Below are 17,963 nucleotides of genomic sequence, written 5' to 3' on the forward strand. Positions count from 1 at the left end.
CCTTTCACCAAGCGATCGTGCTATTTACTCATAGGTCTTTCATCAAGCGCTCGTACGATTTAGAGCTAGGTCTTTCACCAAGCGTTCGTACTATTTAGTGCAGGATCTTATACCAAGCGCTCATTCTCTTTTCTATAATCTACCTTAATGAAAATAGCGTTCGTCCAAATTCAATAGTGTACTCTCTACCGTGTTCGGTCTTTGACTAACATTCGGTTTTCTTGATGTTAAACTCAAGTAATCTAAATATTTATAAGCGTTCGGTCTCTTCATATAATTCTTTTAAGTACTACCCTTTGAATGTCTTGCAGTGTCTGTCTCCATTGGTTTCGGCCTAGAGTCTTAGTACTTGGCCTGGGCTTTTCGGTGTTCGGTTTGAACTCTTAAGAGTCAGTTCATTAAATTGGTTCACTTTGTAAATAACATTCGTTTCTATTCGTTCTTGTGAAATATGAGTGTATTCGGCTTCTTTTTCCACCCGATAGTAACCCTCTCAGTCTTAATCTGTTTTGGGACTGGAGAGCTCTTGGTCTCGTTCCAACTGTGCGGTCTCGTTCGGGGTTGAAGGTGTACGTTCGGTATTTGTCATCCTAATGGATTTTTGTTCGAATTGATTGGAAATTGAAGTTTGAAAATGAAAGATGATGAAGTATGTTATGGAGGAAACATATTTGATTTTGAACGAGTATTCCGGGGAGGAATATCTCATGAATGGATATTGAAATTTGGTAAAGTATGAATGTGGACATGCTAAGCTGGCTGTTCATCCTGATGTTTCGTGATTACTCGTCCTCATGTAGAGGAGGGTAAGTCATGTGTGGGAACGACAGGATGTCCTAGTCCTTATGGTTAATTTGGACAGATAGGACTAACCTCGGGTGCCAGCTGTTGAGGGTATCCCAGTTACTACATCACCCGGGTGCACGAACGTCGTAGCTACACAAAATTCATACAGTCCGGACAGTCAGTTTAGTATTAGGCTTTGCATGAACGAGTGATGAATTATCTTGTTTGGTTGATTGTGTGAAATATATGTTTATACATGAATTGAATTACATAAGCTTACCCTATGTCTTTTTGTCTTGTCTGTTTTGTACGTTCGGTTGTCTTTCTGTTGCAATGATCATCCATGTGGATGTGAGCAGAAGGAGACGAGCTACTGGAAGAAGCGCTGGAAGAAGAAAACTTAGTCGAGGTAGAAGTTAAGACTGAACAGTAGAACCGTTCGGTCAGTAGTATAGCTTGATATTAAGGTGATCGTTCGATCACCTTTTCCCTGTTCTTTTGTATACCGTCCGGTGTGGGTTTTTGTAAACTGTTCGGTCAGAATTATTTATCTTGTACAGTTTAAGTTTTTAGTTCTTTCTATAAGACCGTTCGACTACAAGTATACTTCTCTATTAATGTAAGATTAAGCTGTAATATTATTAAATGTGATTATTCTATTATATAGTTTTAGAATGTATTTTTGGGATGTCACATTATATATAATAAGTACATTATTCAACAAATGTTAATATTTTTAAAATTTGTTTTTTATTTGTAATTTTTTTTTTAAAAATTAGAATCTTAAAAGTTGAGAAATTTACTGCTTATTCTGTTTTGATCTTTGGTTAAATCCATCGCAAATGTTTCTTCTATAAATAGTTATTCAAATCACTTATTATTTTTCCATGCTGGATTGTGTACCACGTTGTTGGCTATTATTATGAGTTTGTTGACATAGTTTTACGTCAGGAGGATGCGGCGACAGTGAAGGAGATGTTTAGCAGCAAGAGAGAACATCATAAGATCATGTTGATGTCGCTGTCAATCCTTGAGATTTGTGAGTTCAGAAACTATCCGCAGATTGTGAAGGGACAACAAGATCAAACACAACTTTGCCTAACAAGACCAATTCGCATGGAATGAGTAAAGCCAAGTGGTTTAATGACTATCACACGTGAGTTAACCAAAGCCTCACACAAAAAAAGTAAAGAACTTTTATTTTGTTTTAAAATAATTAAAACAATTTGGAAATTAAAATGAAATTTGCTAAATAGTATCATATTTATGGCCATACTCCAAATAAAGTTATTTAGAAAAGTTAAAATATTCATAGAAAAATGGTCATTAATATGAAAAGAAAATGAGACACGGGAAATAAAAAATGTATATATTTATAAGTGATAAGAGAAAAAATGTGTAACCTGGTAAGAGAAAAGGGGTTTGGTGTCTAGGTTTGGTGGCAATGAGCCTTACAGAAATTGTGACAATCATAGAAACAAGGTCCTCCACAATGAAGGGGGCATTCCAACCTCATTCCCCAGCATCGTGTTCTTCCCTTGCATTCTGCATATTCTCCCAACCTATACTCTTCCTCCTCATACACCTCTTTCTTCTTCGCTTTGTAATCATGCCCCTTCCTTCTACCATGCCCCCTACATCTCCACCCACTACCTCCATCACCACCACCACCTCCTCCTCCTCCACCACCCCAACCGCCTCCTCCTCCTCCTCCTCCACCTCCACCTCCCCATCCACCACCTCCTCCACCACCACCTCCCCCTCCTCCACCCCCACCACCACCCCATCCCCATCCTCCTCCTCCTCCTCCTCCTCCTCCACCGCCTCCGCCTCCTCCATAATACAAGCTGTTCTCGACGTGAACTTTATCATTACTGTCGTATGAACTGTCGTGTTCTCCTTTTAGTTCTGCATTTATCCCTTGATTAGGGAACGTTACAAATGTCGCATTGTTGTGATTATGACTTGAAGAAGCGTTTCCATTTTTCATATCGTCACATCTAAGCCCAACAATTGTTATCAACAGTGCAAGGATTAGACAGAGGACCCGAGAACTTGTTCTCGAGGTCTCCATCTTCCACTTCACAAACTACACAAAACAAAATTTTGTACTACACATAAACCACAATATGACTTATATAAAGGAGCACATGGTTGTGACAATTTTATTAGGATGTTGGATCAACAACTCAACACCGTGGGACCCCACTAACGTTGTAGTACCTCGAAAGCAGCGAAACCCGCTTGTCCCCAAACCTCTCCCACTAACGCTGCACACTGGATCCCCTTTGCCTTGTTGCTTTCCAATAATGGACTCCCACCATAATATTCTATTTAGTATGGAAAAAATTAATGTTTAATAAATTGAAAATAATTCATGTAACAATTATTAAATGTAATGTTGTAATATTCCTTAAAGTTAATTAAAGCTATGCATCATCAATGCTCTGTTAAGTATGTCTGTGTATATATATTATTTAGTTACGACTAAATGCTTGGCCTTTAAGCCTACGATTTCATAGAGCGAATCATAAAGCATAGCTTAATGGGAAAGTTGGGTTGCTGTGTATACCATCCACACCAGATATGTAATTCAAAATACAACCTTCCGCCATACACGTGACCACCGATACAAACTAAAAAACATCGATACCTTATTATAGTATTCAGGTATATCATAAATAAATGAAATGATGCTATAAGCTTGAAATGAACGTCATAAACATTTGGTCCTACACTTTGCTTTAAATTAGAAACTGAGGATCATTGAGACTCAAAATACACAGAAATCTTGACCATTCTATTTCAAGTCTCGAGCACCAATGTAATTTGGCTTAGCTACATCATGTTGGGGAAAACTAATTATTTTCCAAAATCTTCGCCTATATATCTATATTATTAATTTATTCTCAACACATATTTATTTGTTTAATTTTTTATTTTTTAAAGTCTCCACGTAACATGAAGATCGGTATGAATTAAAGACTTTGATAGTCTTCCACTACCTAATAAACAACTGTATTTTAGATTAAGATACAAGCACTAATCTGTTGAATAAACAATATATATATTGCTTGTCTCCTTTCACAATAGATTAATTAGCTTGGGCAGTGTGTCAATCAAACCTGTAATGGTAAGCTTTTGTTGTCTGTTTTCTTTTGTTTACTTCCCGCCGCGATGGACAATAATGCACTGCCAGACAGTGCTCTCCATCTGCAGCTATTTACGCATTTTTTTGTCAATTAGTGAGCAAATAGTTACCACTAATAATTTAAACGAAGCTATTTATGTCTTATTGTCCATGTAATTTTTATGTAAATATAGACATGGAAACATATTTTCAATCTTTCTTTCCACCGCACCATAAAAAAAAGCACAAACTTTCTTATCCAACGTTACATCTTTAAATAGCGTTTGACCAATTTTTTAAACTTAAGTCTTAATTTAAAGTTATTTAACAATATAGAAATTTATGTTAAAATTTTCTAAGTAATATAAAATTCTTAAATCTTGAGAATAGGATAAATAAAAAGAAAAGGTCAAAAACTTAATCATTGTAGCTTTTTGGTGAAAATATAATTCATAGTTTTTGTACATAAACAATATAGTAGACAGCTAAGACACAGATTGTAGTTACAATTAAATGTTCTTCAGTAGCTTGTATATAAAGCTTCATTATACACTATTCCAGGTCCTAGCCACATTTTGGTAGTTTATGGTTCAGGTGTGGCCTTCCTTATAGTCTGTTTCCAAAAACTGCCAAAAAAGAAGTAAGCGTATTGCATGTGTCTATAATAGATAAAGCATAAACCTTCTATAAGATGTGTCACATTCTGAAAACAGCACAACAGTTGTCCAATTGAAGTTCCTCCAGTATTTTCTGTGTCATCTGAAGGTAGGAAGAGTGGCCTTCTATAAGATGTGTCACATCGACCTGCAAAGCAACAAAAAGAAAAAATGGCACCTTCAAGCAATAAATCCTTGCAAATAAATAGTTGCATTGAGCATAAAATGGAAAATAGCTTACATTCTCAATGCCATGAACATCAACAGATTGGATTCCAGCTAATCCTTTAGAGAATAAACTGTGCATTCAAAAAAAGATTGGAAATAAATACACGACCTTGTGGTCTTTGACTAGTGTGATTTGTAGCACGTCAAAAATTGATGGAAATCATGTATTTCCTTCCGGTTAGCACATACCTGGCACGGAAAGTTACACCTAACGTCCAGTCATTGGAAGAGTATGCATTCACAAACCTTCCGGCCACCATCTGCATGGTGGCACCATCATTAAATGCTAAACAATAAAAGTTCATGGATGGAATAATAAGAAAAATTGTTGAGAAGTTTTAGGTACCTTTCTAGCCTTCTCCCAGCTTTCGTCCGAAATTGAGATAGGTGCTCCAAGCAAAACAACCCTTTCCACTATTCCAGCTGCATAAGACAGCACGGTATGAAGAAATTATAAAGCAAACAATATGAATTTCCAATACACATGGGGGATTCCAGATTACCATTGTCTCCTTCGGAGTGAGCCAAAAATTGAAGACACTTGAAAATAACGCGGGCTCCCAGTGAAAAACCTACTAGTGTCACAGGCCTGGATCATACATAGAAAGCTACCAAATATATTACAATGAGGCAACATTATTGTCAACCTTTTGCAATTTAGATGGTGTCACCTGTTTCCTTGCAAGCCTGCCAACAGCACTTCAGAAAGCACCTTACCAGCCTTGTCTGATCTGCTTCAATAAAGACAAACCGAGGCTAAATATAATGTAAAAAAAATTAAATGGTCATAATATATATGGCTCACAACAAGATACTTTTCTCCCACGGTTTATACTTCCCACGACGTTAAAATTGTTTATAGTTGCCACGACGAAGACAAATTTGACATAATGGCAACTGAAACATTGATGTCCACAACCCAATTAACAAATTTGAATTCGGATTCATACGTATCAAAGTGTAGATGTATGCAATCTTTGCTACTTTAAAAAACCATCATAGCTTTACTAAATGGATACTACGTACCAAGAAAGGCACTTACCTGTCCACTGCAATTGCCCATTTGCTGTCAATAATATCAAATGTGGTAAGTAAAGCTGTTGGCCATGCTAGTGCTGTAACTAGTGAGCTTAATACTGTCATCATGGCACCATCTTTCATCAACCGAATCGCAATCTCTACAATATTATTAATCACCGAAACCTTAAGTTTGATGTCAAATCTATTTAATCATAACTCGAACATATAAAGGGGATTCAAAGAAACTACGTGAAGTAAGCCAGTCCCGGACGGCTGTGCTCAGTGCAATCAAATTTTTAGACTCATATTGGAGCACGTACCTATACGCACAGGTTGTTAGTATAAAATATTAGAAATACTAAGAATGTAAATTCAGGAAGAGGGTGTTTGATTCCATCAGAATCATATAACATTCAGTAAAATTAATAATTCATCAGAAGAAAGTTATTTACTGAAGAGGAGCACATAAGTTCTTACAAGACTTGAGTATTTACATAGCCTTCCCTAGTAGGTACGCGCTTTTATGAAAATAACCAATTAAAGATTGGGAATGAAGTTTTAGGAAAAACAAAATAAGCAAAAACCGATGAAAAAACTTGACCAAATTATCAAATAGTGTGAGAGAAATTTTGAAGTAATTGACTTCTGCTTGGCCCACAAAAAAAAAATGTATTAAAGGTGTATCTCAAGAAAAACAAAGCCACAAAGAGGAATCAAAGATAAACCTGCTTTTGACCACAGAAGAGCACATTGTAGAGGATTTTTTTCATACCTCTCCATGTTATCATTGAGACCTTCCCAAGGTTCTACGAAATCTTTCTCCTTAAATACTTGCCCAGAAATGGAGATTCTAACTGCTAGGTGCTGAAAATTGAAAATAGAGGTTTCGCTTCAAATTTCAACAATCATATTAGGGTATTTCACAATTAACTTCAATAAGATCCTCCTGGGTTCATCAAGTCAAGCACAATACAGAGTGCCTCCTAATGAACCTACCAAGTGTTCCTGATCCAGCCAACCCTGAAACTCCTAACTGTCAGAAGTAATCAGTATAATGTGATGACATTTTGGAACTTACTCCTTGATTAGTGCCTCCAACACTTTTTAACTCAAATTCATCTAGACTTCCAATTCTTGTTGCCATCTTACTACCAGTAAGGCTAGCTCCAGCAGCTGGATTACAAAAGAAGCAAGTCACTTAGCATTAATCCATGTACATTGAAAAACTAGAAAAGTCCCTTTTGCCTCAAATAATATAGGTTGGACGTATATTTTTAGTTGTTCGATGCTGAATGATTTCACAACGTATATAAACCAAATTTAGTTTTTACACCTCCAAATGATGCAGCCACAGCCACAGATCCAGCAGCAGATCCTGTAGCAGTTGCGGCAGCTGCAAATCCACTAGCTCCGATGGCAGGAACAAGACCTCCTAGCGCAGGAGCCAAAGCACCCAATCCATGGGCAATTGCCGGCGCAGCCAAGCCTGTCAAAGCATTTCAATGATTAAAATATTGCTATTATCTCACCTTACTTTGAGTTAGAAATGCAGTATCGGATACATGCCACCAGTTACAGCCATTAAGGCTCCTCCAGTTACAGCAGCTGCTCCTATGATACTTCCACGCTTCCATTTATCCAGGCTAGTTTCTGAACCTACAGATTCTTCTTCCTTAGCACCTTCTTTACTCGCTGAATTTATTATAGAAAAAGCAACCATAGCCTCCATTGCTTCCTGCAAAATATCACGAAGAAGGTAGACTTACAGAGCTGCCGGAAAACCAGCAAAGCATTGAGACATTCGAACATATACATCACATTATTAAAGAAAGAACTTTGTTTTGTGAAATTCACACATCACAAACATAACATACAAGATTCACATGTCACAAACGTAACATACAAATTATAATACCATATGGTGTTTGAAATGCAGGCTAATGTTCCAAGCACACAGACCATTTCAATCCATTCGACACCAAGCCATACAGAAAGCAACCGCAGAGCCACACGGTGACGAGCATCGTAGCCCTTCCTTGACTTGTCAGTGTCTGCCACACAAGCCGCAACTAGTGTGTACAGAACTGACACTTTCTTCTGGTAACCAATAAGGGTTGCCTCCTCTAAAGATTGTTCAAACGTTGCGATTTCTAGTGTACCAGAAGCTTTTTTCTTTTCAGACAGCATAGCTGAGCTCTCCATACTGTCACACATATCATCTTGGTTCCCAGTTTTCTGCCCACTTGGACAATGGGTAGCAGAAGTATCATTCAAGCTCAAAGCCGAGGCATCAACTGCTTTGGTCAACTCAGCTTCTTTCTTTGATTCACCACCTTCCTCTGATAGTAATGTCAACAACTGGAATGAAGCAACCATCATTTTATTGTTATATTTTAATTTTAACAAGAAAGAAAAGAAGCGATATGTAAGCCATGAAACATTTCTAATCCACAATATAGAAAATGAAAATGAAGGGAATGAACAACATACAGATCCAAGGTGATGTCTGAATTGAGAAGAGGAACAGGCAGTTTCCTTTATGCCCTGCCAGGAGTCCTCATCCACTTCAAGGAACCTGACAATTTTTATCATCATATTGTTATTACGAGTTTAATCCTGATACCACTTACACTTCTAATACGATATTTGGTAATTATTAAAAAAATCAATCATCATAATCATCATACACATAAATGCCAACAACCTATAATTTGATCAAACTACAACTTTTTAAAACTCTCCCTCGATTCTAATTAAGATGAATTCTCATAAATGGGTTCTTAATTTAATTCCAACAAGTATAGAAAGAAACTCGTAACAGAACAAAACAGAATTAAAGATTATATATATATATAAAGAACAACCTGATAAGTTTAAGTTTTAAGAAGAATCAGAATTGACAAATAGAATAACCTATATATTCAATTATCATCTTACAACACAGAATCAAGACCCGTATATTACAACATTGATTTCCTTGTGTTTATTTATGAATACCTAAAAATTGGGCCGAGCAAATGAGAGTTCTGATTAAACCAGACTTCCGGGTCTTGAGTTTGAGAGTCGAGAGAAGTAGCCTTTGTTAGACGAATCTGAGAGTGGTGAAGTGCGAGAGCGAACAGAGAAGCTGCTGTGTGTCTACAAGTAGGTGACAAGATCGAGGTTCTTTCTTCCATCGTTTAAAACCAATGGATACCAAGGCGTGAATTGAACTGAAATGTGGATGCAATAATTACAATCTATCATCTCCCTACTTCTTCAAACACAAGAAAAAGAAACATGCAGTTTTTTTTAGATCAAAATGTAGACCTCACTGTTGCGATTTCCTTCACTTTTTCAAACTTCAGAATCGCTTCTGGCTTAGACGAATGAATGATAGGAAAGTGCTATTTCCTCTCGCACTAGCGGGAAACCATGTTGCTCGCCGTAACTGGAGCACGCTATCACCACCCGAAGGAAGGGCCCTCCTCTATTTCATTTTTCTTAAAAAATTATAATTTTTTTATTTTAAAAATAGTTTCTTTATAATTCTATTAAAATGACAATTATATTCTTTATCATTCTAATTACCACATTCATCTTTTTCGAGGGAAATTAGCTCTTAAATTAGAAGTTCTTAATTCCAAAAAAAAAAGAAACTTTTCCGTTATCTAATTCAATCTACATATACTCTTACACAGTCACATTACACAGATAACATCATACTATAGTTTCCACACTAAAAACTAAGTAATAATTTATTTTGAACAGTAGAATTTTGAGAAAACAAAGAGATTCTGAAGATAACGATGACTATATACATGATGCATCATGGTAATTTCTGTTTATGTTGCGGATGAGGAATGGGAGCACCGTGACCTATTCCCCAATAACCAGTAGAAGGGTTCCAAATACCATAATCGTCTGCATCATAAAATCCATCACCTTCATCCATGTCATTGAGCTGTTCCGGTGTTGAAGATGATGATATCAGTGTTGTTGAGGACGTAGATATTATTGCATACATTCCTATCGTCACAACCACTACTATCTTAATCAACTTCAACAATATTTTAGAGGTCATGATTTTCGTTTGAATCATTGTTCTGTCCCACACAATTTCACTCATTTAACTGCTAAATGTAGTTTTTGCGTCACTCTAACAAAGTCTCATATTATAATGCTAATTTCTATCTGCCATAATTATAATTTTTAGTTCACGATTTTTCTTCTATTTTTTCTATTCTATTTTTTTTTTCTTAAAACTATATCATATATTATAGGCATTATAATGTTATAGTAAAATTATTATTTACATTAAAAAATTATATGTATTTTAGATTTTTATACATATTCAAATTCAGGGATAATATTTTTTTACCTTTTTTTTTATAGTTTTTCTATCATTTTCGTGTAGTTTATACATTTGTGTTTATTCAAATGCATTCTGACTTTCTTTTCTGCTTTTCTCATTCATTTTCATGTTTTCTTTTACTCGTACAAATAAATAAATGTTAAAACTTCATGTTATCGATTAAATAATACTAAAACCTTAAAAAATCGGAATCCAATACTAACATATTATCTATCATGTTCAAATGTAACATATATAAAAGAAATTACAAGATCTTAAGACAAATATTATTTGTTTATCTTAAAATAGATGCTATAAATTCATAATAATAACTTCAATTTATTTAAGAGTGAGATAAAATAAACATACTTAGATTAAAATAAAAACATATATAAGAGGCTCAAAATATACTTAAATTTTTTAGAAACTATTATCCCTTGACAAAATTCTTTTGCTCACACTAAATGAATGATATATCATGATTCTTACATGTTCTTGCTATCCTTGCATGCTCTTGGTAGTAATCAGCTTATGAATAACTAATATGTTTTTTGGATGTTAGGGAGTAAATGCAACAACTAATATGCTTTCTGATTTAGTGAGGAAGCTTGATGATTATTTTGAGAGTTAAAGTTGTAAAACATTCACATGCACTCCAATTTAAAAATAACATAATTATATTCAAACTACATGGTAAGGGTGAAATGAAAAAAAAAAAAAAGTATCTGTGGTGTAATAATGCGAATAATTTAACATTTTAATAAATTGTACGAAATTATTAAATTATAAGTATTAGCTATATTAAATACATATAAAATTAAGATTAGGTCGCGTTGTCTTTATTGATGTATTTTGACAATTTAAAAAATAATAATAATTGATGTAAAATAAGGTTGATTAAAATTGAAAACCTTAAAATTTCACTTTATCTTAAAATGTAAAATATATCCACGTGATATAAAATAAATAAGTGTTTGATTTGTCAAAGAGAAGTGACATGTCGTAATATACTCTTAATATAATTTTAATTTAATAAGAACTCAACTTTATAATTCAAGAGTGATAGTTATATCCTTGTAAATATTAATAAAAGCTGCGGTTTTTTCAGTAGATACGGTATAACAAACTATTTTTTATGTAAGACGTATTAAAATAATTATTGTGGAATAGAAGTATTAAATTATTATAATGTTATTTTTTATTTAGTTATCTGATATCTAAGTTATCTTCAAATAATTGTGTGATTATAATGTAAAATTGATTAGGTTGGGCCAATAAAAGTGGCTCATGGAGTTCTTAATTCAGAATAATAGATTTGCAAGTTAATTATTTGATTTTATTTCTTACGAAGTCATTTTAGTTTATTAATGATAAAAGTTAATAAAACGTATATTATAAATAATATAATATCATTTTTTGGTAATAGAAAGCAATTAAAATCAATTAAAATTCCCATAACTTACACGAAGAGAAACAGTGTAGGGACTGAGGAGTGTCCTCTCTTTCTCTACGTGCGACGACGGAAGGCGGTCTGTAGACGGCGGGTGATTCAGAAGAAGGAAAGAACCAGTGCGGGGCAACAGAAGAAGAGTGAAACCCTAATCTCTAATCAGTAAGTTTTCTTCACTCTCGCACACCAAACCACCATTGTTTAGAGTTTTAAAAAATCTTCTCTTGGAACTCGCCAATTCGATTGCAAAATCGCGAGTTTAGCCGAGTTCAACTATTCTACCGACTTTATATCAAAATTGAGCTTGTTTATGAGTTGACTTATGTGTAGAAACGTAAACTCGTACTAGTTAACGAGTTAACTCGCAATATAATCATGAGTTAAAACTAGTAAAACAATTACTCACAGAAACAGAACTGAAAATTGGAAATTACTGAATGCTTATGAAACTGAAACAAAAATCTAGGATTAACTACTACTAAAATTTTAACAGAATTGAAAGAGATAGGGTAAGAAAGGTAGAACCAGGAAAGAACTGCAGCTATTAATACGTGGATGATGTGAGAACTGATATTAGTGCAGCAGACATGCTGCTTAGTAAAAAAAAATAATTAGATTTTCCAGCATCGATTTCACACCTTCTTCAATGAAATCTGCACCATTCAGTGAGCATTTGCAATCATCAAGGTTTATCAATTATTCATGTATGAATGAAGCTTATTTGTGATATTCACAAGGATGAATTTTATTGTGTGTTAAGTGGAAAAACTAAAAAAAATGTTCAGCACACCGAAATTTACGTCCAAATCAACTTATTACAAAGAAAATTTCCTAAGTTCATGATATACACAATGGACTTTGAACTTCAGCATGTAATCTTCAATTTGTTCCAGACTCTGGGTTCACCAATGGTTGAGCTGGAAGAGCACTTGATCTTTGGTGTACCAGTTCATTCGCAGTTGAAGCTAGCTGTCCTATTTGAGTCTGCAAATCCTGGATAGTTGCTTCGATGGAGGGATCAATTCTGCTGTTTTGTTGTTGTGCCACGTATCCTTGTGGCCTATCAAAAGCTGAGTATTAGGTGTAGGCCTAGGTACAGCTATGGTATTCTGGAAATACTGTGCGTGTGGTAGAGATGGATCTGCTGGAATGTAGTTTTGGTTAGGGATCCATCTCGGGTTGCCTTGCTGCTGATTCCCCTGCTGATTCTGGAAAATTCCAGCCACTAGTTGTGCATCCAAATTGGCTACATCTTGCAGCTGTGGGCGTTGGTCCGTGAAATGGTCATCTGCAGCACATAATCCGCAATGTAACCTACTGATTCAAGGCCATCTGCCCCATCATTGTAATTGTTGACTATAGTTGAATATACACATATGGTCCTCTGTTTATAATAGATGAAATATGGGCTAAGCCTAAAATACAAATAAGAAATAATAACAAACTAAAGATAAAAGATAAATATAAAATAAAGATAATATATCTCCTCAAGCTAGTGCATACAAATCGTATGTACCAAGCTTGTTACTAATATAATCCATAAAGACTTAGTGAAAATATATGCTTTTGCACTCGAGTGACACCAAATTGATAATGATTTGCAAGACGAGATAAAAGACGAAATACCAACCCAAAAGGCTCCCCCTAAGCAACAAATTTGGGAGGTTGCTCCATGTAAATCTCTTCTTGCAAATCATCATTGAGGAATGCCACCAGTGGATAAAGAGGTAATTGTTGGAGAGCCACCACGGGTATAAATAAACTAACAAAAACCATCTTTTTTCATGGGAAAAAAACATATATGAACGGGGCAAACGCAATGGTGACAAAAGAGAGGTCAAAAGAGATAGTAGTGGAAGAAGCTATGGATGAACAGGAGAGAGAAACTATAAAAATAAAAGATTCTCCAATCAAGACACCTGAAAAAGGAAAAAGAGCAACCTCGATGCTCCAGATAGCGGCCTGAGAGGAGACGGGACGTGCAACAACACACGATGAACGCGACCTCGACGCTCTAAATTATTACTAGACATGTCACCATGCACGACGGAAAAGGGAGCAAATCCATATCTTCAAAAGACCCTGAGAGCGCGTAGGAGCTTCAATGAAGGCGTCGTTAATGACATGGTGGTTGCTTGACCGAGACGATCAAAACCATGTGATCATCGATAGAAACTTGAACTCCGACAATAGCGGTAGACGACGGTGCCGCCGGCTGTAGTATATGGCGCCACCGCTCGTAGCAGTATATGGCACCACCGCCAGCAGCAGCGGATGTAGTGACAGAGACACCAATAACTTTTTTCCTCAAAAGAACTTAGCTCTAGATACCATGTTGAATATAGTGAAAAACTATATATGGGATTAATCTCCCTTGTGTTGAATATACACATATGGTCCTCTATTTATAATAGAAGAAATATGGGCTAAGCCTAAACTACAAATAAGAAATAATAACAAACAAACTAAAGATAAAAGATAAATATAAAATAAAGATAATATATCTAATAGTAATCAATTCCAAAGTTTTGTTGCCTATCTTCATATTATCTTCAGTCAACAAATTTTGTCCTTGAGTAGCATTTACTTCAAGCTCATGAACTCCCCTGATGGTACTTCCCCTAATGATGAACTGCTGGCTGTTTTCAGCTATGTTAGAAATCAAGTAACGGCCTGCAGCTGGTGTCTTATCCATGAACACCCCTCCACTAGCAGCATCAAGCAAATTCCTGTCAACCAAGGTCAATCCTTCGCAAAAGTATTGTAGTAAGAGCTGTTCACTAATTTGATGATTAGGACAGGTTGCACACAACTTGTTAAAACGTTCCTAATACTCCGAGAGGCTCTCTCCTTGTGATTGCTTAATTCCGCTGATTTCCTTTCTAAGATGCTGTCCTAGATGTTGGAAAGAGCTTCTCCGGAAATTTTCTCTTCATTTCTACCCATTCAGCTATGGGCTTTAGTTGAGAGAACAACAATGTTTTGGCTGCATTACATAGAGAGAAGGGAAATGCGTTCATTCGAACCACTTCTTCAGAAATGTTGGCCGGTTTCATGGTTGAGCATACAATGATGAACTCCATCGGGTGTTTATGCAGATCCTCTCCAATCATTCCATGAAACTTTGGTAATGATTGAATCAGTCCAGGTCTCAATTCGAAGCTAGCTGCTCCTTTATTCTGAGGAATCTGAATACACAAGGGTTGGTAACGAATATCCTATTGGCAAGCTCCATCAATGTTCTTTCCTGCTGTCAAGCCATCTCCTCACAGCTATCAATTATTGTTTCAGAAGGTGCAGTGAACTCTAAGTTCCTCTGATTCAGCTTAGCCTTTTTCTACAATCGCAAAGTTCTGTCAATCTCAGCGTCAAATTGGAACAATAGACCTGATTTCGACCTTGTCATGCATTCTTAAGCTCATCATAAACTGGTTAGCTCACACAAAAATACAGAGCAGCAGCAAAAAGAGAAAAATCATCATTTCTAAAATTTATAATCTTCAAACACACAACACTAACTCAAAAATCACTCAAATTTTTCTGTCAATCTCAGCGTCAAATTGGAACAATTGACCTGATTTCGACCTTGTCATGCATTCTTAAGCTCAAAATAAACTGGTTAGCTCACAGAAAAATACAGAGCAGCAGTAAAAAGAGAAAAATCATCATTTCTAAAATTTATAATCTTCAAACACACAACACACTAACTCAAAAATCACTCAAATTTTGCCTCTCCCCAGCAATGACGCCATTTGATAAACTCTTTTGTCACTAAGAATTTATGCAACATCGATTTCCTCACTTCTATAGTATGGTGTGAAACCAAAGATCAATCCTAGGAGAGACAAACTTGCTTTTTGCCTTTGAGTGTGTGCGTATGCAAATTGGAGGAAATCTAATTATACTAATCTAAACAAACTAAAATCAACCTAAAAAGAATACAAATCGTGTTAAGAGAACCTAAATGTAACTCTGATTAAATTCTTAAGTCAGAAAAACTAAGAAAACTATGAACTAGGTGTACTCAACTTCAACTTTCCTAAATGCACTAGAATGGAGTTTTTCACAATGTAGCTATCCTAACCTAACCTCTATGCTTAAATTAACTCAATTACACTACTTAAACTAGATACAAACCTATATGTCCAAGGAATGATTGAAGTCTTATAAGAATATCTAGTGATTTTGTGAGAGGAAACGAGTTATTTAATATTTTGCTGGGTATAGTATTTGTCTTATAATTACCTATTTCCAGAAATATCATTCCGGAATATCTTGTTCCCGAGTACTTAACATTCTTCATCAAAACAAATGCAACAATTTTCGTTCCCTGACAATTTTAGGCAACTTATTTGCTTTTGGAATAGATGGAGGCCAAATTTTTTCGCTTTCTCAAGATTGTGGGTGTTGGATACAAAGCCAGAGCTGAAGCTGCAGGTCGTCTATTGTATCTCAAATTGGGGTACAGCCATGAGGTGGAATTAGCTGTCCCTCCTGCTGTCCGAGTTTTTTGCTTCAAGAACAATGTAATTTGCTGTACAGGAATTGACAAACAAAGAGTGCACCAGTTTGCAGCCACTGTTCGGACCTGTAAGCCTCCTGAAGTTTACAAAGGCAAGGGTATAATGTATGTTGATGAAGTTATCAAGAAAAAACAAGGAAAGAAGTCTAAATAGTCATATAATCTTTAGGTGATTTCGTGAAGTCTAGACTGAGATGTACATTGGCTACACTCTGTCTGCACAAATTGCTATGATTAGCTCTAGCCTTCAAACAATTTTAGTGTTGGAATCCTTGAACATTATGGTAATAATTTATTTGCTTTGAAATAACTATAATTTCTTGTTTCAGTAGGATTGATATGTACTTTTAGAGTTTATCTTACTTTGCTGAGACATTTTGTCTAAGAATATAACATTACTTTGAAAGGCTCGTTTTCTTTTCTTCCTTCTGATGGTTAAAATTATTATAGGATGGCTCGTCTTAATTTTAACCTCACCTCTTTCCCATTTTCCTCTACACAGTTTTATTTTGCTTTATTTTTTATAATTAAAAGCTCTCTTGTCCAAATTTTTACCCATGATTTATAACTAACTTCAATTTTATTTTAGATATGTGCGCATTGTAACGGTTTATTTTGATGTTAACAACGTGGTTAAATGCCTATATTGTGCTCTAGGCTTTTAATGTAAAGAAGCTTGTTGTGCTGGACGAATCCACCATAGAAATAATCTGTAAGGAATCTGAATGATCTTTTCAATTTTGTTATCCCACGTAGAGGCTGGATTATTTTCGCCTGAGAAAACAAAGAGATTCTGAAGATAGCGATGACTATATACATCATGGTGATTTCTGTTTATGTTGTTGAGGAATGGGAGCACCCTGGCCTATTCACCAATTACGTCTGCATCATAAAATCCATCACCTTCATTCATGTTACTAAGCTGTTCCGGTGTTGAAGATGGTGATATCAGTGTTGTTGAGGATGTGGATATTATCGCATACATTCCTATCGTCACAACCACTACTGTCTTAATCAACTTCAACAATACTTTTGAGGTCATGATGATTTTCGTTTGAATCATTGTTCTGTCCCACACAATCCACTCATTTAACTGTTAAATGTAGTTTTTGCGTCACTCATTTAACCTCATTATAATGCTAATTTCTATCTACCATAATTATAGTTCACGATTTTTCTTCTATTTTTTCTATTCTATTTTTTTCTTAAAACTATATATCATATATTATAGGCACTATAATGTTACAGTAAAATTGTTATTTACATTATAATAGGATAATATGATCACATGAAAATATGATCAAGACACAAAATTATGATATATACCTTTTCATAGTGTCAGTTCATTTTGACGGAGGAAGTTTAATGGAGAGACACAATATTAATGAAATCTGAATTTAACACAGAATTAATATCACCCTCAATCCAAAACATTAAGATAATTGATTAATGTGTTTTCACTGTTGATATTTTACTTTTTCATTTATATTTAATGTAAAACTTAGATTCACTTAAATTTTTGACAATTTGAGCTAAGTAAATATTTTACTGAGTAAAATTATTTGACAAAAATTGAGAGAAAATTTAAATCTTCAATTTTGATTGTTTTTCAATTTTAAAAAAGAAAGGAGAAAAGATATCCAAATATATTTTTTTCAATAATTTATTTCATAAAATATGTTAATTAATTTTAATATACAACCAAAATAAATATTAACGTATTTATTAAAGATTGAGAGTGCGGAATTAAAATAACATTCCATAAGATGAGTTATAAAAGAACTACTTTATTGACTGTTTGATAGATAAAATATGACGTAAACAATTGTGTATATATT

The 17,963-nt window shown here is 34.9% G+C and overlaps 2 protein-coding genes across 3 annotated transcripts; both read right to left on the reverse strand.

The window, feature by feature from the left end:
* Positions 1 to 2,140: 2,140 nt before the first annotated feature.
* Positions 2,141 to 4,130, reverse strand: LOC148204260 (uncharacterized). Its single transcript, XM_088108093.1, has 2 exons — positions 3,912 to 4,130; positions 2,141 to 3,116 (listed from the first exon to the last, which is right to left on the reverse strand). The coding sequence occupies exon 2, from the start codon at positions 2,858 to 2,860 to the stop codon at positions 2,216 to 2,218; it is 645 nt and encodes a 214-aa protein (XP_087964219.1). The 5' UTR covers positions 2,861 to 3,116; positions 3,912 to 4,130; the 3' UTR covers positions 2,141 to 2,215.
* A 151-nt stretch (positions 4,131 to 4,281) lies between these two features.
* On the reverse strand, positions 4,282 to 9,893 carry LOC148204261 (transmembrane and coiled-coil domain-containing protein STS1-like). Of its 2 annotated transcripts, none has more exons than XM_088107374.1 (16): positions 9,135 to 9,893; positions 8,818 to 9,032; positions 8,311 to 8,395; positions 7,780 to 8,178; positions 7,387 to 7,555; positions 7,154 to 7,306; positions 6,899 to 6,993; positions 6,593 to 6,684; positions 6,070 to 6,140; positions 5,843 to 5,978; positions 5,472 to 5,531; positions 5,304 to 5,389; positions 5,147 to 5,223; positions 4,990 to 5,060; positions 4,814 to 4,871; positions 4,282 to 4,720 (listed from the first exon to the last, which is right to left on the reverse strand). In XM_088107374.1, exons 2-16 carry the CDS (start codon positions 8,994 to 8,996, stop codon positions 4,613 to 4,615), a joined length of 1,839 nt encoding a protein of 612 aa, XP_087963500.1. In that variant the 5' UTR covers positions 8,997 to 9,032; positions 9,135 to 9,893; the 3' UTR covers positions 4,282 to 4,612. The 2 variants fall into 2 exon arrangements, with proteins under 2 accessions (XP_087963500.1, XP_087963499.1); XM_088107373.1 differs by having other exon boundaries at positions 9,130 to 9,892.
* Between the last annotated feature and the right edge of the window lie 8,070 nt (positions 9,894 to 17,963).

The sequence above is a fragment of the Vigna umbellata genome, chromosome 2 (genome assembly GCF_029865625.1).
Source record: "Vigna umbellata cultivar VRB3 chromosome 2, Vumbellata_1.0, whole genome shotgun sequence".
Classification (NCBI taxonomy): domain Eukaryota; kingdom Viridiplantae; phylum Streptophyta; class Magnoliopsida; order Fabales; family Fabaceae; genus Vigna; species Vigna umbellata.